Source organism: Rhamphochromis sp. 'chilingali', assembly GCF_963969265.1.
Source record: "Rhamphochromis sp. 'chilingali' genome assembly, chromosome: 18".
Lineage (NCBI taxonomy): Eukaryota > Metazoa > Chordata > Actinopteri > Cichliformes > Cichlidae > Rhamphochromis > Rhamphochromis sp. 'chilingali'.
The window spans coordinates 6,928,510-6,954,977 of record NC_137945.1 but is presented as its reverse complement, the minus strand read 5'-3'; the positions used below and the strand labels follow the sequence as shown (position 1 = coordinate 6,954,977).

Below are 26,468 nucleotides of genomic sequence, written 5' to 3'. Positions count from 1 at the left end.
AAGCTGTATTGTCTGCTTCTCGGCAATGAAAGATATTGTAAAAACTACTAGTGCATTATCACTGGCATAACAAGTAGCAAAACTTTTAGCCGTTCAACCACCTCGGCTCGGCCCCAGATGAGAAAAACAGCCAAAGGAAGTGTGTCTTGAAAGGAGTGTTTGCAGATTACATCAAATTACATCAGGAAAAGCTTAGATCCATGTGCCAAAATCATCACATACCCACTGATCTGAAGTGGGCCAGACTGGGAACTCTATTGGTACATATCCTACATATCGCAGAAAACATTCAGTGAAAAGAAGTTTAACTACAAATTGTAGTGCAGCGCAAACCCACCAGCATAGCTCGACATGCTTGTCAACACAACAAATTACAGGACAATGTTAATTTGCAAAAAAGTGCTGAATTTATATATCTATTTGTTTATTTGTTTTCTTTTTTGTTTTTCTTTTACTGTGACAAAAACTGGAAATTTTCTGTTATTTAATGTAATACGAACAATAATAAGCAATTTAACTACAACCAAAGTACTTTGATGCAGTACAACGAGCAACGTGAGGTCTTTGCCAGTGAGACATTCTGGCCCCACCCGGGTCTTAGGTTTGACACCCCTGGCTGAAGCCGTGGAGTAACCTCTGGGGCTGAAAAAAGATGAAAAAAAACTGATAAAGCGACATCACTTGAATTATGTTCTTCTGATTTTATTTTACCTACTTTTGATTCAGAGCGTATCTTATATTCCATTACTGACGAGAGAAGAGGGAGTAAAACGGAGCAGGTGGTCAAATGAAAGCTGTTAATGAAGAATCATCTTCAGCAAGCAAATCATCAGAAGATCAAAATGAATCCCTGACAAAGGCAAAGATACTTTAATTCATCTTGTTCTCTTGAATCAAAGGTTTGAGTGCGCTGCAGCAGATTTTAGATAACAAATTACTTACCCAAATTTGACAATATCCATGAAGCATCACCTTAACCATTGTCAACAATGCCAGCATATGCATTGATTTTTTTTTTAACCTACTCAACCTACTTGCTATTCAAACCGTCTCTTTGTTAGGGCCAGTCAATAAGACTAAAGCTGTTTACAGGGGGAGGGGCTTAAATGGCTTGTTTCAGACAGAGAATCCAAAGCCCCTGACAGAGCCCTTCTAATAAAAGCCCCAAATAAAAATATGGAGCTGGAAAGGAGCACAACAAGTCCACTTTAAGAAAGTTACCCTGTAGCTGTGTTGTGCACACTGAATCTTGGCTACTCTTACACTCCTAACAGTCAGGTTGCAAAAATGTGAAATAGCAAATTTTCATCACATACTTTACTGTTCTTTGATAACTTGACTAATTCCCTAAATAGGGAGCCACGTTGTTCCAGGCATGTACTACAGCCTCTTTTCTTGTGTATCCTCATTTCTGGGTGTGTGGTTTTTTTCTGCAGCAACTATAACACATGTTTAGTTGGACTGAGATCATGAGGTTGACTTGGACGTTGCTTCATTTGTCCCAGTAAAGCTGTTTGTTTGTCATTTCTGTATGCTTAGGATCGCTGTGCTGTTGCATTTTTCTAAAATTGGAAGATACGACCTAATTATCATTCCCAAAACATGTCAATGCCCTAATACTTTTGGACTGCACCATTTGTCTGTTGTACTGTCAACTTATGACTGGTCTTTCATGCTGGTCATGAGAATTTCACTTTTAACTAACAACTCTGAACCGCACAGCTCCACTCAGACATGGACAAAGGTGATGGCTCCATTAAGTACATCCTCACGGGGGAAGGGGCGGGCACCACGTTCACCATCGATGACAGCACGGGGGACATCCACGCAATCCAGAGGCTGGACCGAGAGGTGAAGGCTCAGTACATACTCCGTGCACAGGCCCGCAACCGCCTCACGGACAGGCCCCTAGAGCCCGAGTCCGAGTTCATCGTCAAGATCCAGGACATCAACGACAACGAGCCGAGATTTCTAGATGGCCCATACCAGGCGACTGTGCCTGAGATGTCCAAAATAGGTAAGCAGAAGGAAAAGGAAAGGCGGGCGCATGGTAGGAGACAGAAACAAAAATGTTCTCTGTGCATGTTTGTCCATGTTTGCAGCCATGGCGAACAATAACAAAGTGCATAAAAGCCCTTCAGAGTTGACGCTGTTGCTTGTTCTTACAGCCTCGTTTCCATCTGCTTCATTCACAATTCATAAAGATACTTTTAAAGTAAATAAGCACAGTTAGTTTGTGTCTACAGATGGAGAAATCTCCACCTAAGAGGATGCTTCCTATTTATAACTGCATCATCTCCCGCTAACCTCTGCTTCCAGGAACATCTGTGATCCAGCTGACCGCTACAGATGCTGACGACCCCACATATGGCAACAGCGCACGTGTGGTCTACAGCATCCTGGAGGGCCAGCCTTATTTCTCTGTAGATGCCAAGACTGGTACGAAGCTGCAAAACCACTCATTGCATGCAGAAGCTGGAAATTTCAAGCTTCACCAGCTACTAACTATTTTATGAGCTCCATATGAATTTGTAATTACTTGGAATGATGTCAGATGACCCGATAAAGTCCACAAACTTCCTTAAGATTTATTAACAGGCACCTACCACCTCTTTTTTAACACTATATCACACTGATTTTGTCTGATTTTAGCAGTCCACACCCCTGTGTATACCAAACCGACTTTGAATGTAGGAAGCTCAGCATGGTTCCTGTTGTTGCTATGAGACTACCGAACACTTGTCTGAAACGCGACGCAACTTGCCACGTCTCTAAATCCTGGCACCCGACAAAAAAAGAGCTCAAAGTGTGACTTTTCTGTTGAAAATGAGGACAGAATAAGACAGACGGCGCCTCATAGCATGGAGAGCAAACGCTTGGAGAAATATAAAATTAAATACTATGTATTTTGCAGTATACTTTTAACCATCTTGCTGGTTTCTTCTCACCTGCTTTCTCTTTTTTATCTCTTTCCAAGCAGCAGTTGAGTCCCAGTTACCGGCTTATATTTTGAGTATTTTCTTCTGAGATGATGAATCCATCAATGGTGACAGAAACATACAATTATTTATTTTTTAAGTCATTTTATTAGTAAAGGACTATTTGAAGTTTTTGAGAAACCTGCTTTAACCCGCATCCTGTTAGCCTAGCTTAGCATAAAGACTGGATCAAGAAACAAACAGCATACTTGGCTTTGTATTATGTATTTCTTGCAAATGCTTTTGATCACACAGCTTGACCTTCTTCATTTCAATCAGTACCAGAAGTAATTAAAAATAATTATTAGTATACAGTAGATAATAAAAGGAAGTGTTGCACCCTGTACTTAAAGCTAAATGATATAGGCTACTACATTTGACAAAAGTCAGGGCCCCAAACTTATGTGTGGCGTACTCCCTTTGGTTGTAGCGAAGATTAAAAAAAAAAGAAGCAGTTTTTGGTTTACGGGCAAAAACTGAGTCACTCCCCCGAGACTCTCACATTAAAATGTCTGGCTTTATAGCAGAAATAAATACGTTTACAGCTTGCTACAACCTGTCTGTATATTTAGGATAATTGTGCTGTTGTCTTGATTTAAAACTGCAACCTAAGCACCTGGGTTTTTTCAGGCTTTAAGTTTTCTATTATTGCTGTGGCGACCTTGACTTGCAGCTGGAAGCCACAGCTTCACTTTCTCTAATTTGAGTCACTGAACTAGATTTTGTGTCTTTTTTTAGTGATGTTAGTGCCTTTTACCAACTAATATTCCATTATGTTGCATCCAGTTAACTAATTAAATGTTGTCAAGTATGCAACTACACCATTTTAACACTCCTAGTGTCACACATACATTCATACAGTGTTTTTATCTAGACATAACATTACACACATGAAGCACTGGGGTAACTAGCTGGTTCAGCATCTTACTCAATGGTGCTTCAGACCATTGATGGGAGGAGCCAAGTATCCAACCATCCAACCAGCCACAGCTGCCCCCAAAAGACAGGAAGAATAATGCACGAATACTAACTGCAGATAAGAAACAGAGTACAGCAACATGGAGACTAACCAGGGACCTCAGGATGACAACAGACGATCCCAAAAAGGGAGACAGGAATATTTACACACTGAGGGTGTTTAAAAAAGTGGAGACATTTTTGGTAGTGCACTTCCACCTTTGTGTATTTATCATTTTCCTGTTTCAACATGACAGTGCTTCAGTGCGTGAAGCCAGCGTACAGCATGGTGTGGAAAAAAACTGGACTTGTTCAGACAAAGCTCTGACTTTGACCATCTAACAGCTTTGGGATGAACTAAATTATCAACCCACAAGCGTGAGAGACCTCTCCAATACTCTTGGGTCTGAATTAGATCAAACTACTGCAGCCAGGTATCTTTTCAAAGAAGAAGAATAAAGATTATTGGTTGGCCAGCGTGTTTTACAAAATAACAGCATATAAAAATAAGGTAAACATAACTTGTAAAAGAGGAAGATTTCTTTAAACCTGTAGCTTTCTACCATGTCCAAAAATCCATTAGTACCTCTGGCCAGTGTTTAACACAGCTGTCCCGTTTCTTTGTCAGCACAGAATCTGTTGCCAAACCGCTGAGGGTGCACTGCCCATCAACAGCCAGTCAGACTACTGCTACCGCTGCTGCTGTAGGTCGGCTCTGCAGCCATCAATCAGCCTCACTGCCTCGACTATAGGCACAGCTTTTATTGGTGCTGCCACAATGTACAACTTAAACACAGACAGCCTTGGAGCTGCCCGCAACTTGAACTCCTTTTCTGATTCTGTAGCACAAAACTTTTACCTTGCATGAATTGTGCTGCAGATTTAAAATAAAAGCAATTGAAAAAAGCACGCAAATGTGATTCAGAGAAATTAGGCTGTAAGCCAATAGTGAGGTTGCAGGGTTGAGGTTGGTTACGTGCACTTTAACTGTGCAGCTATGCAAAAAAATACCTTATTTAATCCTCTAGAAGCAACAATTTCTTACTTTTCTTTGCTCTCATTTTCAGTTCGAACTAAAGTAAATGTGATTATTTCCACTTCTTGATTAGGACACTGAGTGATAACTTCATTAGGAACACCTGTGCATCTGTGTAATTATGTGCTCATCTGATCACGCAATCATGTGTTTGCAGAGCAAAACATTAAAGTCTGCAGATAAGTCCGAATGCTTACTTAATCTAAACATAAAACATCAGAATCAGGAGTAATGTGGTTTTTCTCCAACTGCTGATATTGTGAGATTTCCACCACAGCTGCTTCTGGAGTTCAGTTAGGTGAGAGGTCAGCTGGCAGACCGGTTGGAGCTGGCAGACAGTAGCATAGATAACCAATCTTCACGTCCGTGCTGAGAAAGAAAGCATTTGAGTCAGAGGTGGACAGGCTACAACAGCAAAGGACCACATTGAGTCTGACTGAGGCAGCAGAGGTCACAGACTCACTAAAACTGGACAAAAATGTATCTTGGTCTGATTAGTCTCCTTTTTGTCCTAAAGCTGCAGATAGCAGGCTCAAATCTATGGTCAGAGATGATGTTTTCAGTACCACAGTTGACCTTTTCTAGAAGCAAGTCACGTTAAGTCAGGTACTGCAAAATTATTTTGAAGTCCACTAAATATGAAGCCACAAAGTTTGATTCTTTTGACTCAAAATAGAATCTAAAAAGGACATTATTACATCTTCATGACCACCACCACATTGTTGTTATTTTTTTTTTCAAAGTCATGGTAGTCTTAGGTGCTTGAAGGCAACTCTTTTTTTAGGTCCTTGAAAATGATATCATCGATCAGTCGCCTACAGATATATTTTGAGATCCCATCTGTTTCAACTCCCATTCACATCTAGATGCATCTGACCCTAATAACTCTCATGATAACAGCATAAGTCAAACCTCAGGTCTACTTCCAAGGTGACAACTCCACCAGGGTTTAACTGGCTGAGAATCCCATCAGCTGTTAAAACCTAAAACCTCTTGGATGAGAAATTGGCAAATTGTATGAGTGCAACACCTATACCTGCTAATTAGTGCTAATTAACTAGATTTTCTCACCCAAACTGAAACAAAAGCTTCTTGGGCAGGCTGTTTTTAGCAGCGGCCAATATTATTTGTCAGGTAATTCAATTAGGCGGTTCAGAGGTCCAGTTCGTTGACTCCCATTAGCAGAGGTGAAGTCTACCAACTACCAAAGACAGAATAAACAGGAACATAGGAACATGATGCGTCTCACTGGTTGGTGAAGTCACGCTATAAATAAATCAAAATCAATTAGCAAGTGAACGAGTGAGCATCACCAGGATAACAGTCCTTTCTGACCAATTTTTAATTTGGCTACATCGTATGTACTGTCTATGGCAAATACCTGTGCATTCATCTGCTTGTGCCAGACAACTAACTCATCCAGGTTGATGATTCAAAACGTAGTGCCCTTTGTAGAGAAACTATCCGTAAAGGCCAGAAAATTTTTTTTATATCAGGCTATAAAGATGTTTTTGAAAGCTGCAGCTTTTTGCACATCTGTGCTAACTTGGTCAGTGTCTGCTTGTCCCACAAAAGCTCTGGACAAATGCAATCTAAAGTCATGCTATGGCTACAACAGCAAAGCAAAAAGAATGCTTATCAACATTTCTACCACATTAACAAGTAGATATGTCTGCTGCTGCACAATTAAAATTGTCCCAAACCTCTGCTCTGTGCATGTCTCAGTGCAACAAGATGATTGGCTTTCATATTTCTCAGCTTGGGCGTTGATTGACTCTTTGTGGTCTGGGACATTTGCCTGTAGATTTTGATTCATTATTATCTGAATACCATGTCTCCCCTTAAACGTTCCTGGTCATTCGCATGGTTTACAATCTCCTAATGACTGCTCTCAGCATGATAATGCACCATGTCACAAAGCCAAAAAAGTAATTTGAACCTGGTTTCATTAACATGACAATGAGATTATTGGGCTTAAGTGGCATCCACTGTAACGATGCACAGATTGCACATATGTCCGCAGGCACAGTGGTTAATCTGCATAAAAATTAACATTCTGAAAAACAGAGGATGGTTTGTGAGATGCATCATTAATGAGGAAAATATTAATTATGATTTCTAAAAAAAACATTTTTCATTTTTCATCAGGCATAAACTAGACTGCCATTCTGCTAGCTTGCACAATTTATAATTTAAAAACAGTGTACAGTTGCCATAACATCATATCATACTAACATATTGGATATCCAAATGAGAAATAACAGTAATGTGTGTTTGGGTGGGGGACTCTAAATTAGAGAAACTAATTAGTTGTGGTGTGTGGTGCGAGGATGATTTATGCATGCATGTGTATTAGGATGACACTGGACTCCTCTCAAGCCCCCCAGGCACCAGCAGATCACCTTTTGTATGTAGCAGAATGCACATTTACTGTCGACTTTATTTGGTACACCTTGCTAGCGATGGGTTTGAACTCTTTTTGCCTTCATGACTTGCGTAAATCTTCATGTACAGATTCAACGAGATGCTGGAAAAATCCCTCATGAACAGACAGAGATCAATATAAAATCAGTTGATCATCAAGGTTTTACGTTCATTTCAGGACACCATCCTTTGGCTGTTTCACCTCAGTCTGTGTCAACTGACCTTTAATTTGCCTCTCTGTTTTTAGGCGTGGTCCGTGTGTCCCTGGCAGACATGGACCGCGAGACCAGAGAAAACTACACTGTGGTCATCCAGGCGAAGGACATGGGCGGGCAGCTGGGGGGGCTAGCCGGCACCACTACTGTCAACATCACGCTCAGCGACATCAACGACAACCCGCCCATGTTTGACCAAAGTAAGCAACCCTCTGCAGATGTTTTTCTTAGTTTTATTGATTTTCTACCTGAACCCATATCAGCCTTGAGGAGGAGCAACATGTACTTTGTCTCAGCAGCTATGAAACAGCAGCGTGTGATATACTGCAGGAAAACTTCGAAAAGAAAAAGAAAAAGCCTCTGAGTATATACAAACTGTGCAGCTTTGAGCTATGACTCCCTGAGGTAATGAGGGCTGAAACAAAGCATTACTTTAAATGTCAGAAGATATTCTTCCAGTGAGCTGATTTGTCCAACCAGCAGTCCACAAATTAGCTCTTAATTTTTATCAGACAAATGACTGAACTAAAAGGAAAAACAAACATCCATTTAACTTCTACTGCAGTAAACACTTTTTTTAATCTTCATAAGAAGTCCTCTTTTCAAAGTTAAGTTTTGGAGTCTCTGGAGAAAGCTCAGATGTCGTTCTTTAGGAAGACCTTATCATGCAGTTTTGTATATTTTTATGGTTCAGCATAATACTGATACTGTTTTATTATTTTTGGTAAGAAGTAGGATTAAGTCTCGATTTTGAGCCAGTTGGTGTTTTTGCTTTCTGGAAGCTTGGCCTTAAAATGATGCTGACTTTACACTGAACTCTGCCTTGTGCATTATAGTACAGCCTGAGCGTGCTGCAGCTGAGACAGGCCAGGAACCCAAACTCAGAGCCCTGAAATGGCCCTGAGATCACTGTTTAGTTTCAGGGTTGACACCTCACTCGTGGTGTGCTTTGTGTATTTTTAAAACTGCCCCCAATAAGAACTGTGCAAAACTATTCATCTCTACATCTATCCACTTCATTTCTCTGGAGAACCCAAGCCATTAGCCCCTCTGTCCACTTCTAGCCACCAATCCCCAGTCATTTACCCTCTGGCCTCCTCCCTCCCTCCCTCTTCTCCTTCTTCCCAGCCACCAGACGCCCCATGCTGTCTCTTTCAATATACCAATTTCTACTTCTCTCATTAGGTCAGGGGTTTGTCTAACTGTCTGCGGTCATCTCGGCTTGGCCGACCGGTGGCTTCGCTCTTAGACAAAGAAAACACCCAGCGCCCACTTCCTCCTCCATCACCAGTCCCCAAACCAATTAACGCCATCACTCTGATGGAACTTTGATCGGTTGTGAAGAGCTTCAGGGATTCCCCTCCGACAAACACAATGTGCAAGCGTTTCGCTTTAAGGCTGCGGGGAGCTCCACAAATTGGGCAGCTGTCACCTCTTCTTTGAGGTTAAATGGTAGATGAAATTCAAGCCGACCCATGAGACAGTAGATAACCCAATTGTGAGGCGTTTATGGAGCCATTTATTTCATCCGGCTTGAGATGTGGTTTGGAGACAAGAGGAGCCGAAGAGGTTTGGCTCCCTCTAGAGGACTGAAAAGTGAACCCGTTTGATTACACTCATGTTAATCTGTGTCTTCAGGGCTGTACCAGATGAGCATTCCTGAGTCGGCTCCTGTGGGGTCGGTGGTGGGACGCATCTGGGCGAAGGACAGGGACATTGGGGTCAATGCTGAGATGAAGTACAGCATCATCGATGGGGATGGAAGGGACACCTTTGACATCAGCACCGACCCTACAAACCTCTTTGGCATCATCACAGTGAAAAAGGTACAGACTAAAGATCTGTGATAGAGATAAAGATGATATTATGATATAGATATTAACTATCCAATTTCTTTTTTTTTTTTTAAAAAAGAAACAGTCCATTTTTTATCATTTACAAAAGGCTGAAAGCCTTCTTTGTCCTACACTCAAAAGTCCCTTCAGGAATCTATCAATTTAATTTCACCTTGAGTGAGGGAAAGATCACATTCTTTTTGCAGCATCTCTTCAGTAAATTCAGCACTGAAATAAATACTTAATATTTATTTTTTTATTTTGAGCTGGACAGTTCCTAGCAGATAGGCCCAGCGTTTGCTGATTTTACCATGAAATACCAGCAGTTTAACCTTTTAATCTCAATCAACGTCTTAACCCCAGAGTTCTTTTTTAAAGGTTTAAAATCTTTTTGTGTGTTACCCCATCAGCCGCTAAACTTTGAGATCAAGCCAAGCTACACTCTAAAGGTGGAGGGAGCCAACACCCACTTGGATCCGGCCTTTCGCCACCGCGGGCCCTTCAAGGACGTCACCATCGTGCACGTGAGCATAGAGGACGTGGACGAGCCCCCGCTGTTCGACTCGCCGGCGTACTACGTCGAGCTGCCAGAGGACGCAGAGATCGGGACTATGGTGAAGACCGTGTCAGCGAGGGATCCGGATGCTGCCAACAACACTGTGAGGTGAGGATGACAAATAAACCACTCCAGATTTTGTGTGCTTCAGTAGTTTTGCAGTTTTACTGCAAACATGCTTACTGTGCAAGAGTTTAGTCTACATTTTAAGCATTTAAATAGGTCAATAAATACCCTTGATACGACAAAAAAAACCACCTCAAAGGCAAAGTTTCTATTTTTTGTGATAATGCTCCAGTTATGTGCTTCGTATGGTTTGATTTAGCAGAATTTCTGTGCAGATGTGTGACAGAAACAATCTGCTGAAAGTCCTCTTTGTTGTTTCTACTGGCTTCAGATTTTATGCACCAACACTGTAATATATGTAGATACAAGATGCTTGATATAAGGTGTGGCCTTATCTGGATGTGATGCTAGCAGTCACTGTCTAAACATGGACTGCACAATCTGTATCTGAGGATTTTTTCTCCATTCTTGGATAAGTGTAGCCGTCAGTGGGTGCAAAGGTCACTGATTGAGCCTGATGAAGGCATCAACCCAACATGTTCAGAGACACAGGGACTAAATGTTGGCTAGAGAAGTCTGTATATGGCACAAGCTTAGGTTGGAATGCCTCATCTCGGTAGCTCAGATTCCACCAGAAACAATCAGATCAGGTATGGTGCTCTCATGGATATGCATGCCAACATCCTGCATGCCAACATCCTGCATGCCAACAGCCCAGCCTCGATCAGCTTCTGAGACCACTGGCTTCAGAAGCAGTAAACTGAACCAATTCTGAGATGCATCAATGAGTTAATTTGTGTTCGGCAAACAAATTATCCATCCCACCATTGACTAAAACCAGTCAACTGGAACCAAGACAGACTCACAGAATGTGTTTGGGTTCTCTCAGAGATTAAACTTATGCACTGAGAGGTGAATTTAAAACAGAAGTTAAAAAAAAATTCCCACTCTTCACCTTTAAATATGGATATTTTTTAAGCAACTCTTCTATAAGCTTGGAAACTTATAAACCAAAATGTATTTAAAATATGTCGGTAATTTTCATTAATTTCATCACAATTTTACAAGCGTTGTCAATTCATTAATTTAATAATGTAATAACTGCAGTCTATCTGGAGCATCATATTTAGTTAAATCTGCATTTTCATTAGTTTAAAGTAAAATAAGAGTAAAGTAACCTGTTTACCAGCAGGGGGCAGCATCACAACACAACTCACAGCTGGCTGCAGCTGCAGGCTGATATGACTGAGCTCCCATTTATCCACATGTATGTTCAGAGCAGGACAGCTGACACGAGATAGAGGACTAATCTGTGTAACAACCAAAGACCACGCAGAAGTAGAGACGCTGACGACGTATGTCATTTATTTCAGTCTGGTTTGTGCTCAGGTAGAACAGATGTTGCGTGGTGCGTTGATCGTCCAGACTGCACCTTTCATAAACTAATTAGACATAAAGCCTTTTAATTAGGCTATTAATCATCTGAAGGAATGAGCGGCTGCGGGGGTGACTGAGTGCTTCACACAAGCTGCACCTCGTCCCAGCGTTCCCTTTTTTCCACCTCGATCAGGGTGAAAAGTAAAGCTGTAGATGACTCCTGTGTGTGTTTGCTGCTCACTTCATCCGTCTGCACGGATACTCAGCAGTTTAACCCGAGTGCTGTGTCAGGGTTTTCGTCCTCTTTCACTCATAGATATTGACTTCTATTGTTTCCCCCTTCACTGACAGGTAACACGTCATGCAACTCACCTGTATAACAGTACTGCAAGTCTTAAGTCATCCCCCATTTCTTCATATTTTGCTAGTGAGATGAGGAAATAGGTGATTTATTTAAACATGTCCAAATGTACATGGACATACATGTGCATACCTGCAACACATGCAAAACAAAACACAGAAAATATTTACAGAAACAGTTTTGAGGATCCTAATGAGCTTGAGAGTCGATTTCTGGTAGGAGCACCTTTATTTTTCAACACAGCCTGAACTGTCTTAGGAAAGCTTCCTTATCATTTATTTAAGTAGTCTTTAGGAACAATTCTCCAACCTTCTTGAAGGAAAAGCTCATCTTTGGATGTTAGCTACCTTCAGATGACCCCAAACTTCTTCTGTAATGTGGAGGTCCGAGCTCTGAGGAGGACAATCTACGACTGATTGTGTTTTTCTACCCAGGTATGATTTTACTGCACTGGCAATGTGTTTGAAATCATTGTCATGCTGAAAGATTTAGCCATTACTAATGAGATAGATTCCAGATGGTGTTACATGTTGGATACAAATCTGACTGTACTTCTTTGTGTTCATAATTTGATCAATTTTGACAATTTCTCCTGTCTGTAAAGTGGGCTCAAACCACCGTGTTTTACAGATGGCTGTGAATGTGTATGAATGTTAGATAGAGAGCACTTAAGGACAGAAAAAAGTGTCTGTATGAATAGGTGAATGTGGCAATGAGCCATTTCTTCCTTTGTCCTTCATTTTCACAATCTTTTAAGGACACTGCCATGCTTAGATATATCAGGTTTTCAGCTAAAAGCTCTTCAAGAATCATCTTGTTGGTAGAAAAATTCTATTTGACAGTTTGACATCTTTCATACATTCAACTAAAGAAATGGGGAAATATGTTTATGCGTTTTTGCAACAGGCTGGTAGTGAAAAAGTGGCTAAGGAGGTGGTGGTTCTTTGCTAAGTGCTCTGTTATGTGTAGATGCAACACTGGTTCATCCCTTCAGTTAGATGCCTTTTTATCCTTGAATGACTCATAGGTCAGGATTATATGGTTTTAAAATATTCTTACAAGGACTGGACAGAAAATAAGTGAAAAAGCAGCCAATGTCCAAAGAAAAGCCTGGAGAACTATTGTTCAGGACACATTAAAAAAATACTCTCTTGGCCTAGAGAATGTGTTTTATTTTTGGTTTTTTTAAATGAACCTCATAGCAGAAAACTGATTTTTTTTCTCCCCCCCATTTCCCTAAAAACAGCCCTTTTGTTTGCTGTTTGAAGACTGAGGCTTCTTAAAATCACAAGATGCAGCCAACGCTCATCAATGAGGTTACCATGTACTGCTGCGACTGAAGTGGCTGCGGTATTCTGGAAGTTCTTAGTACAAGTTCAAATGCATCATTCTTTACTGACTCACTGTTATAAAAGCCTGCTATTTATTGACAGTAAAAGTTGTTTTTCTTATTATGGCCTAGTAATGAGGACCAGGAGACTTCTCGCACATGTCTGTCTATGATCAGTAAAAGCTGAGCTTGTTCACTTGAAGTTCTGAAGCTGTTGAAGAAGCTTGTCTCCAAAGAAAAGAACAGAACAAACAGTCCATCTTCTTTTTAATCAGCTTCTTTTTAACACTTCAAAACAGGAAAGCACAGGTGTTAGTAAAGACATTAACGATGGATGCATTCTGTTCACAGCAACCATAGTGTGAGCCATTGCTCTCACCTTTGTTTGTTTGTTGTGATGAGAAGAGGCGGATCAATTTGTGAAACTTCACAATCATTGGTTAATGATTTGTGTTCAACTCTAACACTGGATAATCCTCCTTAATGACTTTTAGAGTAAGAATTTGAAAATGAGCTCAATGTTTTATTTTATATGGGCTGACACAAGTGGCCGAGTTTATAAAGTAATCCTCGTTTACTGATGTGACAGAGAGACTAGCAAAAGTAACTCTAAGACTATTTTTTTGCTATGGGAGATCTACAGGTAGTCATCCAAGGTTTTGATGATTAATAAAAGACCCAATCACGACCATCAGCAGAAAACTGATTTCTAATATCTGGAAGCAACAGGATTCAGAGCAGCTGAAGTTGCAGTCTGAAAATGTCGTGTCACTAAAATCTTCAGGGCTGGACGAGCATCAGTGAGAGATTTTCAAAAAGCGAGTTTTGGCAATGGGAGCTGCAGATAACTGAGGAATCGGCTGTTGCAGCAACAGCAACATCAGATGGCAGATAACAACAAGCAGCAGGTGACCTTCAGTGTCTCTGTCTGCCTCATCTGTCATCTCTCCGTCCTTTCTGCGCTGCAGCGTGACTGGCAGATACATCTGCATGCACTCACCTCACACTTTTTCACCTGCTTTTTCACACACACTGCCCCCTCCCCCCCTCCTCAGGACTGTGGACCAGTGATATTAATAGAGATCCTTCAGGGAGATCCTCGCCAGCGGCAGACATGCCAATCACGACCGTTTCCTGTCGGCAGTCAGTCAAAAACGCGCACAGCGAGCAAGTCTGCAAGCACAGTCTGCTGCTAATGCCTCAGTGTGCCAGCAACAGACTTTTATTAAACATTTGATATCTGCATCTGGTGATGATCACAACAGCATGTGTGTTAATTAGTCATTTAAAGGCAAAAATATTTCTTCCTTCAGTATGTTGCCTGTGTCAGTATGATGTGATGCATTTAATGCGCTTCTACGAGACAAATAAAACTGGTCATATTTATTAAAAGAGAAGACTTAACCAGGGCAAGTTCAGACTAAAATATCAGGATTTGCAGCAGTGAAAAACAAAGCATATGACAGGTTACATGAGGAGGAACTGTGGTACTACATGAAGAAGTTATGAGTGGGAGAGAAAGTGGTGCTAGACATGAACATGGACAACGAGAGAGTGATAAGATGTGCAGTACGAGTGACAGATGGGTTCAAGGTGGGGGTAGGATTACATATATAGATATCTGGTCTGAGCCCCTTATTGTTTGACAGGTTGACAGATAAGGTCAGATACAAGTCTACGGTGAAGACTGGTGTTTGCAGATGACACTGTGATCTGTAGTGAAAGTAAGAGAGCTGCAGAGGTGGAGGTATGGTCTGGAGAAAAGAGGAATGAATGTCAATGGAAGCAAGACACAATGCATGTGTGTGATGTACAGTTAGTGAAGGTACCCGAGTTTAAAAACCTCTGGTAAATGTAGCCGCTAAGACTGGTGGACCTAAATCTTCACCACCACGTCTGGTATACATACAAGCGAAAGAGGGGAGTGGGTGGGTCAGCGCTCAGGGCACAGAAACTAAGCTGGCTTCAAACACCATTTATTTCCATAATAAAAAAAACACAGCCAGAGTCACAAATACAAGACAAAATTCCCCATATACAATAAAAGTAGTGTTGCAACCCGCTAAAAACCCTGCCGGCAGAAATAACTATACAATATTAAAACAAGGCTAAAACATGTTTTCCATATACTAAAATTACTCTCCCATAGTCCCATAATCCCACAGTCCAGCCACACATGGGCGAATGGTCCTTATATGAAGGAGACAGGAGAGGAACTTCTCTTCCAGTATGGTAAAACTCGTCAGCAACAGACCAGGGAGGGGGCTCCTATCGCAGACCTGTCTCCTCCTGACAGCGCGTCGCCGCACAGTCCCGCCCCACTCCACACCTGAACACGGCCTCCCTCGTCTCACCGTCAGATGCAGGCAGAGGGGCATCCCTGCCCTGTCGTGCATTGCAGCCATCGCCACCCACTGTTGCCGTTCCTGCCGTTAGGACTGGATCGCCGAACAACTCGCGGCGCCCCACAGTCAGGCAGCAGTTCGTTCCACACACGTGCGGGGTTGCACGCGTTCCTTTTTCGCCTCCTCACCCTTCGTGCGTCACTCCTCTCTCCTTTGTCTCTGCGCTCACCATCCCCTTTAACAGGTCAACCTGGCGGCTGATAGGCCACCTTGGGGAACGCCCCCACCTCACAGGTGCCTACAATTATCTGTTTAGTCCACAGTGGGTTAAAGGAACATGGTACAACATTAACACCAATATAAATATGAGGATAAAACCATGCAGTATAAATATCAATAAACAAACATGCAATATAAATATCACTATAAAATCATGCAAATAAAATCAACACTATGTACCAATACACAGATTGATAAAACATAAAAACACAAATTTCCGCTGTGTGACATAAACAATCCAAAACAATGGACGATGCACAAAAGAGGGTGCTGGCAGGGTGGTGTGGGTGGAAATGAGTGTCAGGAGTGATTTCTGACTAAAGGTTAGCAGCAAGAGTGAAACAAGCAGATAGAAGGTCGAGCTGGAGGTGGCAGAGCTGAAGATGCTAAAACTTTTATTTGGAGGATGTTGAAGATGGAGCTGCCAGACAGGAGGAAAAGAAGAAGGCCTCGGAGGAGGTTCGTGGATGCAGTGAAGGAGAAGATGTGTTATATCTGCGTGAATGCATTGCTCTCAAATCAAATTATAAAAGTTCAAAATAGCACAAAAGTGGGTTTTTCATAAGCTATTATTGATCATCTGTGCATGCTAGTCTTGCCTCAGCATATGAGAGATTTTCTGCTCAATAAGTGCTGTCTAGTATTCACTGCTCCAATATAACTGCAGAAGAAAATCTTACGTCACTGACGCTCTGTTATACCATCATTTTAACGTTCCTTTAAGGAATTTAACAGAATACAGTTTACTTTCCTTTTTTTCCTTATGTTTGGAAAAAATGAAAGTGCAACAACATGCAAGTTATCATCAGATCACAGATTTACACACATATGCTTGTTTCCTGGTTGAAACACACATTTGCGGCTCTTCCAGGTGAGAGGAGAGCATGGCAGTGACAGGTGAGCTCCATCTCTGTGTGAATAAACTGGTTTATGCTCCACAGCCTGGAAGAGGATGCGCTCTTCATCCCTCTCCTCCTGTGTGTGTGAGTGTGGCCGGTTGTTGTTGTTGTTGCTGCGTGTCTCTCTCAAAAGAGCGTTTCTGGAAAATGGCCCACGGTGGCAGGAAACGAGCCAGGGCGGCACTCTGCAGGTCTGCATGTCCCAACATGTTGGAAGTTTGGCAGAGGATGCAGATACTCTGATTAAGTCTTATCTGGAGCCTCTTCTCATAGTTCCCTCAGGAGTTTCCAGCCTGCATCTTATCACACACATCCACGCGTGGGTCACGCACTGGATTATGTGTGCTTGCATGCATTACCCTATGAACCACTTAAAATTACACAATGGTGCATTTTATTTATCACTGTTGTCATTATGTCATCATCTTGTGTCACCAGGTACTCCATCGACAGATCCAGTGACCCCGACAAGTACTTCTACATCGAAATCACCTCCGGGTCACTGATGACGGTGCGCTCGCTAGACCGAGAGGAAGTCGGCTGGCACAACATCACCATCCTCGCCATGGAGATGAGTACGTCTTATACACATGCAAATAAAGACACATCTGGCTGTAACTGAGTTCTGCTTTTGCTGCTTTTATGCCATTACAGTGTAGTCTCTATTTAAAGACTAAAGTAGTTTTTGAACAGCATGTGCATCCATAGGTGGTATGGGAGCACTACGTGACACAGATTAGTGCTAACATTTCAAAAATATAGAAATCAATCATGCATACAGTTATCATAACCTGTAAAACTGCAGCTCAAATTTAAATAACTGTTTGAATTTAAGGACTTAACAGCAGAAAACTGTGAGATTCATTCAGCGGCTTTATGCAGAAAACAGAAACAAACAGGTGGATGGAGTAAACTTGAATGAACGCAGACTGACTGATTTTTTGAGAACAGGTCTTGCAGAGTTATGTAACGCTGAGCAGGAGATGCCCCGCAGAGCCGCACACAGCTGGTAGCCCCGAAAGTCACCTTCACCCCTCCTCCCTTTGCTTTGTTTGTCTGTTTGTGCCTTTGTTTGGTAGACACACCTTAAAGGAGATGGTAATTGAATTAATGACTAATTAAAGAACTTCCCGCATGGTGGCTAATTAAAGATGTGACGGAGACGGAAAGGGCACAGAGAGGAAGAGGGAAAAAATTTCAATGTACCGGAACAAAGCAAAGCTGACGATAAAAAACTTTCTCTCTACTTCACAGTCCTTATTTTCACTTCATACTTTAAAAATGAGTAGCTTTTTATATGTTGCTGTAAATTCAAGAGCAAAAATAACGAGGAACTCACATGAAATTGTAACTTTATAGTTGTGATATAAGTATTTTTAGACCTGTGGACATAAGATTACTGAGATTGAGCCATGTTTGTGAAAGGTATGTGTGTTATGATGTGTCAACAATTTTACATGTCCTAAATTAAACACAAAAAGCAGTCGGACACTAACAATACTAGTAATTAAAAAGGTGATTATGTGAGAACTGAAAGCATTAAGTGAAATTTTTTTTAAGAATTTTGACAATGTGTTTAGGATAGCGTCAACACTTTGTTACCAAAAGTGATAATTAATTTGGAGATTGTGTCAGAACTTTAATTTGTTACACAGTGTAGTTCAATTTGAACTAAACTAATTCGTAGATTATTAATTTACCAAATCTTCAACTTCAGCAAAGTTGGAGCACGCTCACTGCAGTGAATATTAAAGCACAGTAAGACCACGTGGAGCTTTGACCTCGAGAGCTAATCTCACACCTCTGATGGATGGATCATGTGATGAAAACTGAGAAAGTAGTTACTTTGCACTAATTGTGTTTTCACAGCTTATTACACAGCTGGTTAGGGTATGCAAATGGCAGGCTGTAATGGGGAATAACAGGACTGTAATCTGTGAGGATCCTGCTGAGCTCCTCCGTAAATCTTTTACAGCAAACATGCTGCACCTTAGGATTTCTCAGAGTCATTTATCTCCTTCCATCAGCCTCTGACCAGTTTGCGTTTCCCTGCAGATAACCCCACACAGATCGCAAGTGTGTCGGTGGCTGTGAGGGTCCTGGATGTGAATGATAATCCTCCGTCGCTGATGCACTACCTGGAGGCGTATGTGTGTGAAAATGCCAAAGCAGGGCAGGTACGGAGACACCAGTTTGCATCAGTGTTTGGAATAAGTCCCTGTAAGTCATTAATGATGATAAAATACTTGTATAATTTATATTCTGGTGCTCTTAGAGTAAAATCTGAGACACATTTTATACCACCCTTACCTGTACTCCAGAAAAACACATTTTTCTCCACTACATAACATCTGTTCGACTATCATTTCTTGCTGAAAGTGAAATAAGCCATTAGCAGATTTTAAATATGACTTTCATGTCTGTAATCCAGCTGATCCAGACCGTGACAGCAGTAGATCCAGACGAGCCGCTTGGTGGGCAGCACTTCTACTACAGCTTGGCTCCAGAGGCCGTCAACAACCCTAACTTCACCCTGAAAGATAACCAAGGTACACGTTCGGTCACGGTTCTGTGTCATGCACGAGTTTTCCATGCAGGCTAATTTGATTTCTAGTGAGTTGGACCAGTAAAATAAGATCGCTGTTTCTCCTTATCTATGGAAGAGCAGCATCCACAGTAAAATATGTAGTATGGAAGTATGCAGCCCAGCAGTAAATATTCATGGTTTTTACATTTTAATGCAGTCGTGGTAAAAAGCAAGTACAGCTTCCTTCTGTTCTAAGGTCTTATGAATCAGGACATAATTAAAAATAATCTGCAAGTCAAAATTTTTAAATTATTATTAAAATACAACCTCAAATGAACTGCAGCATGTGTGTTTTTTTTTAACAAAAACTACACTGTATCACCGCTTCTTTTTTCGGCCAGTCTGTTGTAGAGTTGCTGCTGTATTTGGGATCATTGTCCTGTTGCATGATTCAGTTTCGATGAAGCTGCCAGACATATGGTCTCAAAACTGGCTCTAGAATACTTGGAAGTGGAGGCAGATACTCTGGAGTTCATGGTCAAGTCAAGTACTGTAAGGTGGCCAGGTCCTGTGCCTGTGCCAAATCATCACCCCTTCACCACTTGGTATGGGGCGTTAGTGCTGGCATGCTGTGATTGGTACTTGCTGTACATTATAGCCAAACATCTCCACTTTGGTCTTTTCTGTCCAGAGGACATTAATGCAGAAGTCTCGTGGTTTGTTCAGATGCAATTTTGCAAACCTAAGCCATGCTGCCATGTTGTTTTTTAGAGAGAACAGGCCTATACCTGGCAACCCTGGCAAACTAACCATCTTCCGTCTTCTCCTAGTTGTAACAGAATTTTAACATATAGCATGTTAACTGACACCTGTACAAATTGTTAAAAACCCATCTCAATTTCTTTGAGCATTGCACAGTCTGACCTTGGGTTGAGTTTGCTGGGATGTCCACTCCTGGCAACTTCCACTTATGAAGAATCTCTCATTGCAGAATGACTTCAGATTGTTTGAAAAAGATTGTGTAACTTTTCCAGACTAATGTCCAGTGATAGTTGCTTCTATAAGATCATTGCAGATGTCTTTCCTCTTTGGGTATACTTAGTATTCACCACACATGCTGTGTTTTGGCTTCATTTTTCCTAAATCAGTTATGCAAATATGAAGTGTCATTTGTATTTATCAAATTTTAGAACTTGCTAAGGACTTTTAATTCCTTTCATTAAAACACACAATTCACATTCTTATGAATCTTCATGTTCTTGATATTGTTAAAGATGATTCTTCTCAAATATCTTCATTTACTTAATAAAAAATATAATGAAGGATTCAGTGTTTCTCCATTATAATTACATTCTAGGGGCGTGGGGAAGGGAATGCAAAGCAGAATTATATTTATAGTAATTTAGAACAATCAGATAATTTTGCTAACTTTTTCTCCCTCAGGCTAGACAGAAATATTGCACTAAAGGATATTTTAATACATAATTTTAACTACAGTAACAGCTGTAGAAACCGTGGGAGATGATCAAATGTATGTGAGGCTATTAACTCATTCACTGCCAGCGATTGGCAGTGAATGAGTTAAACCCATTGACTCATTCACTGCAATTGACGGCTATAGACGTCAATGGCAGTGAATGAGTTAAAACTCTTTTTTCCTGCTATATATTGACAGTAAAGATCAGTGTCTTGAAATAAGCCTCTGTGAGTAATAGGTGTGATATTTAGTAGCTTCAGTCGACATTTCCTCTTCACAGCTGTGCTCGTCTTCAATTCTCACCACCATCCCATGACTCCTCCGCGTGTTCAGTTACCCTGAACGCAGCACATACATGAAACCCTGCTGCTATCAGCTACCTCACACTAAGCATCTTATTGTTGTATTTCTGAACACTAACTTGATCTTTTTGTGACCTCTGTGTTCGCTTCCAGACAACACAGCGTGGATCCTGACACGCCGTGGCGGTTGGTCACAGCAAGACCAGACCGTCTTCTATTTGCCCATTTTCATCTCGGACAGTGAGCAGCCGGTTCAGAGTAGCACCAGCACGCTGACTATACGTGTGTGTAGCTGCGACCAGGAGGGCAACGTCATGTCATGCAACGCTGAGGCCTACAGCCTGCCCGCCAGCCTCAGCAGGGGGGCTCTGATCGCCATCCTGGCCTGCATTTTCGTCTTGCTGGGTGAGCTGCTGTTACGATGATGTGCAAATAACCGTGTCAGCTAAAAGCTCACAAAGCCTAAGTTTAGGTGACACACATAAGTGCTGCTGCCCTACATGGTTTATTATTCTTACATATTAAAGGGAACGAACGTTTGAGTTTTAATATAAAGAGAGTGCCAAAAACTGCAGTTCCTGCAATGGCCACTTGAGGCTGGCTCCATGAGACAAGAACCAATGCCCTTAGACTTCCATGCTAACATGCCAAATTTTAAGCATATTTACAGTCTGCTACAAAACAAGATTTTATTATCTATAGTGAATTCAGATTAATGACCTAAACCTACCTGAAATTAAAGGACAAAGCACTGAGAATCTGTAGTAAAACCTTCCACTATACTTACCCTGAAGTGTCCTGTGTAACAAGTGAGATTTAAAGGGATAAGGGTTAGGCATGTTTAATATTTGTGAATATTTATAAAATGTTGCGTTTGGTCTCCATTTTGTGGTTTTATCCTTGAGTCCTGCAATCGCTGTTTTAAAAAAGAAAAACATTGGTGAAACAGTTGTCCCTGATTTGTCCAATCATGCTCTGCACAAACTGTGAATGTCATGTTGGAAACCCAGCACGACGAGAACCTTTTTCTGCACCGAAATCTTCACGGTTCGTCTCATTTTGGACGCCTGTCTGATTGACAGGTCAAACGTGAAGTGCACAAATGCAGAAAGACATCATGCAGCTGCCGTAAACTGCTGGAATATGTGGCTGGAAAACATTTTCCAAGTCAGACCACATTTTAATCTCCTGTTGTAGGATGTGAAAGAACCAGCTGAGGGCGAGCCTCAGGGGTAGGAGCGGGCCGTGATTAAAATCACTGCCGCACTTTGTTTTACACCCTGACCTTTCAGCGAGTCGGTGTGCTACTTTAAATATTTGTGATACCCCCTCTGAAGAAGGTAATCAACCCTGAAGCTGAACTTAAAAAGCAAAGTGCGCAAAATATGCAGCCTGCCGAGAGATCTTAGATCACCCAAGACGTGACACAACACAACAGCCGAAGGCTAAAAAGTCTGTTTGCAAAAAAGGAGGCATCTCCCAGTGTGACATCAGCATTGTAGGATTAAATATGGATTTATTTTCTCACCCTCGCAGAAAGTCTAGCATTCATTAGCACCAGCTGCCCTGTAGCATCACACTTTCAGTTCCCCAGGGGACGATACGGACCCGCTTTATCTCTCCCTGCAGACCTGTAGCTGCGGGTAGGAGGGCTCAGCAGGTTGACTCGCTCTGCTGCTCTGACAGGCAGCAGTAAATTTTCTTAAAACATCCTTGCTCGCCTTCTTGTGAATTTTATTTTTTTCCTCGTAGATGCAGTAATTTTGGTTTTGATGGCACAAGCGTTTCTTCTTGAACACTGTTGATGTATTTGAGCTGAAGGGTTATGAAATAGTGTTTTCTAAAAATATATCTTTATTTGAGCTTTGTATCAGTTGGTAATGTTTTTATACTTGCTCCTATTCCCAGAGTTAGTTAATTATTCATAGATGTGAATAAGTAAGTTGAGTCCTTATTATAAAAGTTAAAAATCTATGCACTCCTTCAAATATTCCAAAGCCATCCAGTGGCCCCATTGGAGCCTTTCTGGACCCCCGGCCTTATGTTTGAAAACCCCGGTCTTGACCTTTTGCCATGAGCTATAATAGACTGTATATAAAAGATGGGAGTCTATAGAGCCACTAGAACTTCAATTGTTGGTTTGTAGCTGCAGAGGTCGAGGCTTGGTTTTACATTTTAACATTAAAACACTAAGAATTTTAAAAATGAATAACCGTGTCTGTCACAGCATTTACTTAAACCACTGATTCCTTATGGCCTCTATACTCATTCATTTTTTCCCTTTATAACAGTGATGATCCTGCTCATGCTTTCCCTGCGGACCCATCGTAAGAAGCCCTACCTGTGTGACGAGGAGGAGAACGTGCATGAAAACATCGTGCGCTATGATGATGAAGGCGGTGGCGAAGAAGACACCGAGGCCTTCGACATCGCCGCCATGTGGAACCCTCGTGAGGCGCACCACCATCCGGGCAAGATGAGACAGGACATGCTGCCGGAGATCGAAAGCCTGTCCCGATACGTCCCTCAGGCATGTGTCATGGGCGGCGGCAGCGGGGACAGCAATGTTCACGGATACGTGCTGGCGAAGCTCCTGGAAGCCGACATGGACCCGTGCGCCCCGCCTTACGACTCCCTGCAGACGTACGCTTACGAGGGGGAAGGCTCTGTCGTGGAGTCCCTCAGCTCGTTGCAATCTGGAACCTCAAACACCGACCATGAGTACGACTACCTGAATGACTGGGGGCCTCGCTTTAAAAAACTTGCTGAGATGTACGGCGTGCTGGAGACAAACAGTCCTCCACTGTGGTAGGACGACGGGGCCTTTTCCTTTACAAACGGACGTATGAAAAGATTTTTTTTTTAAAAAGACACAGAAACAACCAAGAAGTGACAACAACAAAGCTGAGATGTACTCATGGCCACATCCATGACTGTTAGAAATCAAAATCCTGCCGAAGCCTCTATTCTCCACAGCCTTGAAGGCCTGCAGCAGGTTTTAAATCTACCCCAGAGACGGGCTTCACAGGCAGGCCGAATCTGGCAGCCTCTTGGGGGCCAAGCTGAGGAACGGCTTCAAAGCACACGCCAACTTCAACTGCCTGACCCAGCCACAGGCAGAGCCCCTTCGATTCAAGACGCCGAGCAATTTATGCCAGAGATGGGCTTGAAGAATCAAAGCGAGGAGTCGTTGCTGCAGTCGTGTTTTTGTTCCATCCGTGGCAGGTCTTAATTTATTTCTTTGTTCCACTTGCTGTATTTATATGTTCTGCTAAGTTATTTGGGTCCTTCAAGCCGAGACTGTACTTTAAGCCTCTGCCATGCGAGGAAATCTTCAAAAGATCACGCATACGTTGTAACATACATGATGTAACTGCCTTTGTTTTCAATCCGTGTGAGAAGCTGCATCTCTAAATGTCATATGACGTGCTGCGGAGACGGCGATGTCGTAGTCCCATGTGGGGTTTCAGAGTTAATATGTTTACTGTATTATTGTTTTTGTACCATTTTTAAGCTCTTTGTATTGTAACTCCAAAACATAAAGCAGGTATCCATTCATTAGGATGAGAGGGAAGCATTTTATTAAAAAAATGAAATAAAATCTTGGATTTGTCTTAGTGGATGTTTAAATCTCATCTGAGACATGTGGCACAGCGGAAAGGACTACATGTGGACAAACGCCCGACCGAGTCGCCTTTCATTTTGGATCCACCGCCGTGCCAGCCGGAGTCTGGTGGCAACGAGGCTTGATCTGTCCTGTTAGAGATACCGTGTTGCTTTTCTGTCCCCACACAAATGTGGCTTAATCCTCCGATCCTGTGGACTACAGAGACATTGAGAACCTGCATCAAGTGCCAACTGTAAAAAGGACAAATGAAAGACATTTTAGAAGAAGGAAAGAATAAAAAAAAAACGTAAATCACACACAAACACCAAAAGGATTTTCCAAACTGGGAGAGATGTGGAGGTAGATTTTGATAATTCAATTGGATGGAGTTTACTTGAAATCTATGTTGTGAGTCATGCTACAGTAAGTGGTATGTGAATGTAGATATATTTTGTATTCTTGGTAATAAAAAGTCAAAAATGGGTGTTGCCTGCCTTCTGGTCTTCATGTTTCTTTGTTTCTGTGCACTGAGGCTCAGTGGGTAATTCTGACTTGCACAATCTCCCATTATGCAGTGCAGAGTCCAATAAATGAAGAGTTGCATGACTAAAGGCAGAACGTTCTGTCTAGTCTCTGCAAGTCCTGGTCTGGACTCTTCCATGTGCACATTTGAAAAGAAAACCTGTGGAACAAACAAGCGTCAGCTAATCTTTCATGGGTCTCTTAAAAAACGGTGGAAGTATCCACCATGATGTCATTCACTGGTGTGTCAAGTCCCATTCTGAACATCTGACATCACCATCTTAGCTCTTTTAAAAGGGGCGTATCAAATGAGGGCTGTCTTTTTCTCCTAAATCTCCCACTTTTTTCACAAAGTTGCCTGTCTCCCCCTTGGGAAATTGCCACTCTTCTCATTTTCTAGTCAGGTTCAAATTTTGAGGGAGGGGGTTCTGCATCCTCATACATTTTCAATGTTTTCCTTGTATATTTGTCAGTTTTTGCATCAAATGCCTTTGCTGCTTTCTTCTTGTTGTCATTTGCTTCCATCACTATAAAGTTGCCACATTTCTCTATCATAATTTGAAGGGTTTTTTTCTCATAAAGTTGCAGTTTTTTTCCTCACATATTTTTCTCTTCCTTTAAAGTCACTTTTTTTTCCCTCTCATAATTTGACATAAAGTTTTTTTCTTGTAAATCCATCACTCCATTGTCCAGCAATTTTCTGGTTTCTGGATTGAAACCATTAACCAAGTGGCTGGGTGGGGTCATTTAGGATTTAAGCTATATTTCTGTGTACTATTGTGAAATTAATTGCAATAATCTTTTACTAAATCAGTCTTTTTTCCCTACAACTATTTTTGTGTTGTTCTAATTTGTAATCACTATATTTTCACGGCCAAGAACACTAGAATCAATTTCAGAGATACCCTTAAATAAAACTAAAGCAGGCATGCAGGACAGGCTACTTTAAGGGATTTTAAGGGCACAATGTTTGAGGCCCAATTACCCTCTGATGCTGATCTCTGTGACTGTTTGATTGGACAAACAGTTGGTAACTTTTGGAGGAAGGTCCACTTTCAGTCAAGTTTGGTATAAAGATCTAGCGGAATGCTAAAAATGATTAAAAGCTATAATTAATTAAATTACAATAATTTAGATAGTAGAGGTAGTATAGTCTAAATACTAATAGAGACATTTGAAAGCATATTAGAGCATAGTAAATGACCCTGATGTGTAATTTCTGTCAATAAAATAGTTTGGTTGGTTGACAGTTAATGTACTAAAGAATCTGAGAAGCCACTTCCAATGAAAACTTTCTAAACTGTGACATCATGCTGGAGTGCAGTGGCATACAGGTTTCTGACCAGCCTCTTTCCTTGTGTTTTTCTGTAGTCAT

At 41.6% G+C, this 26,468-nt stretch overlaps 1 protein-coding gene across 4 annotated transcripts in view; it reads left to right on the top strand.

The window, feature by feature from the left end:
* LOC308385501 (cadherin-20-like) overlaps nucleotides 1-25,184 on the top strand; it is a 98,220-nt gene extending 73,036 nt beyond the window's left edge. For all 4 annotated transcript variants that reach the window (XM_080864461.1, XM_080864462.1, XM_080864459.1 and 1 more), the window contains 10 exons: nucleotides 1,723-2,017; nucleotides 2,320-2,439; nucleotides 7,643-7,810; nucleotides 9,249-9,436; nucleotides 9,856-10,109; nucleotides 17,097-17,233; nucleotides 18,714-18,835; nucleotides 19,090-19,207; nucleotides 21,118-21,369; nucleotides 23,256-25,184. In XM_080864461.1, coding sequence (XP_080720587.1) covers nucleotides 1,723-2,017; nucleotides 2,320-2,439; nucleotides 7,643-7,810; nucleotides 9,249-9,436; nucleotides 9,856-10,109; nucleotides 17,097-17,233; nucleotides 18,714-18,835; nucleotides 19,090-19,207; nucleotides 21,118-21,369; nucleotides 23,256-23,776 — 2,175 coding nt within the window. In that variant the 3' untranslated portion in view covers nucleotides 23,777-25,184. The remainder of the gene's footprint in view (nucleotides 1-1,722; nucleotides 2,018-2,319; nucleotides 2,440-7,642; nucleotides 7,811-9,248; nucleotides 9,437-9,855; nucleotides 10,110-17,096; nucleotides 17,234-18,713; nucleotides 18,836-19,089; nucleotides 19,208-21,117; nucleotides 21,370-23,255) is intronic.
* The last annotated feature ends 1,284 nt before the right edge of the window (nucleotides 25,185-26,468 follow it).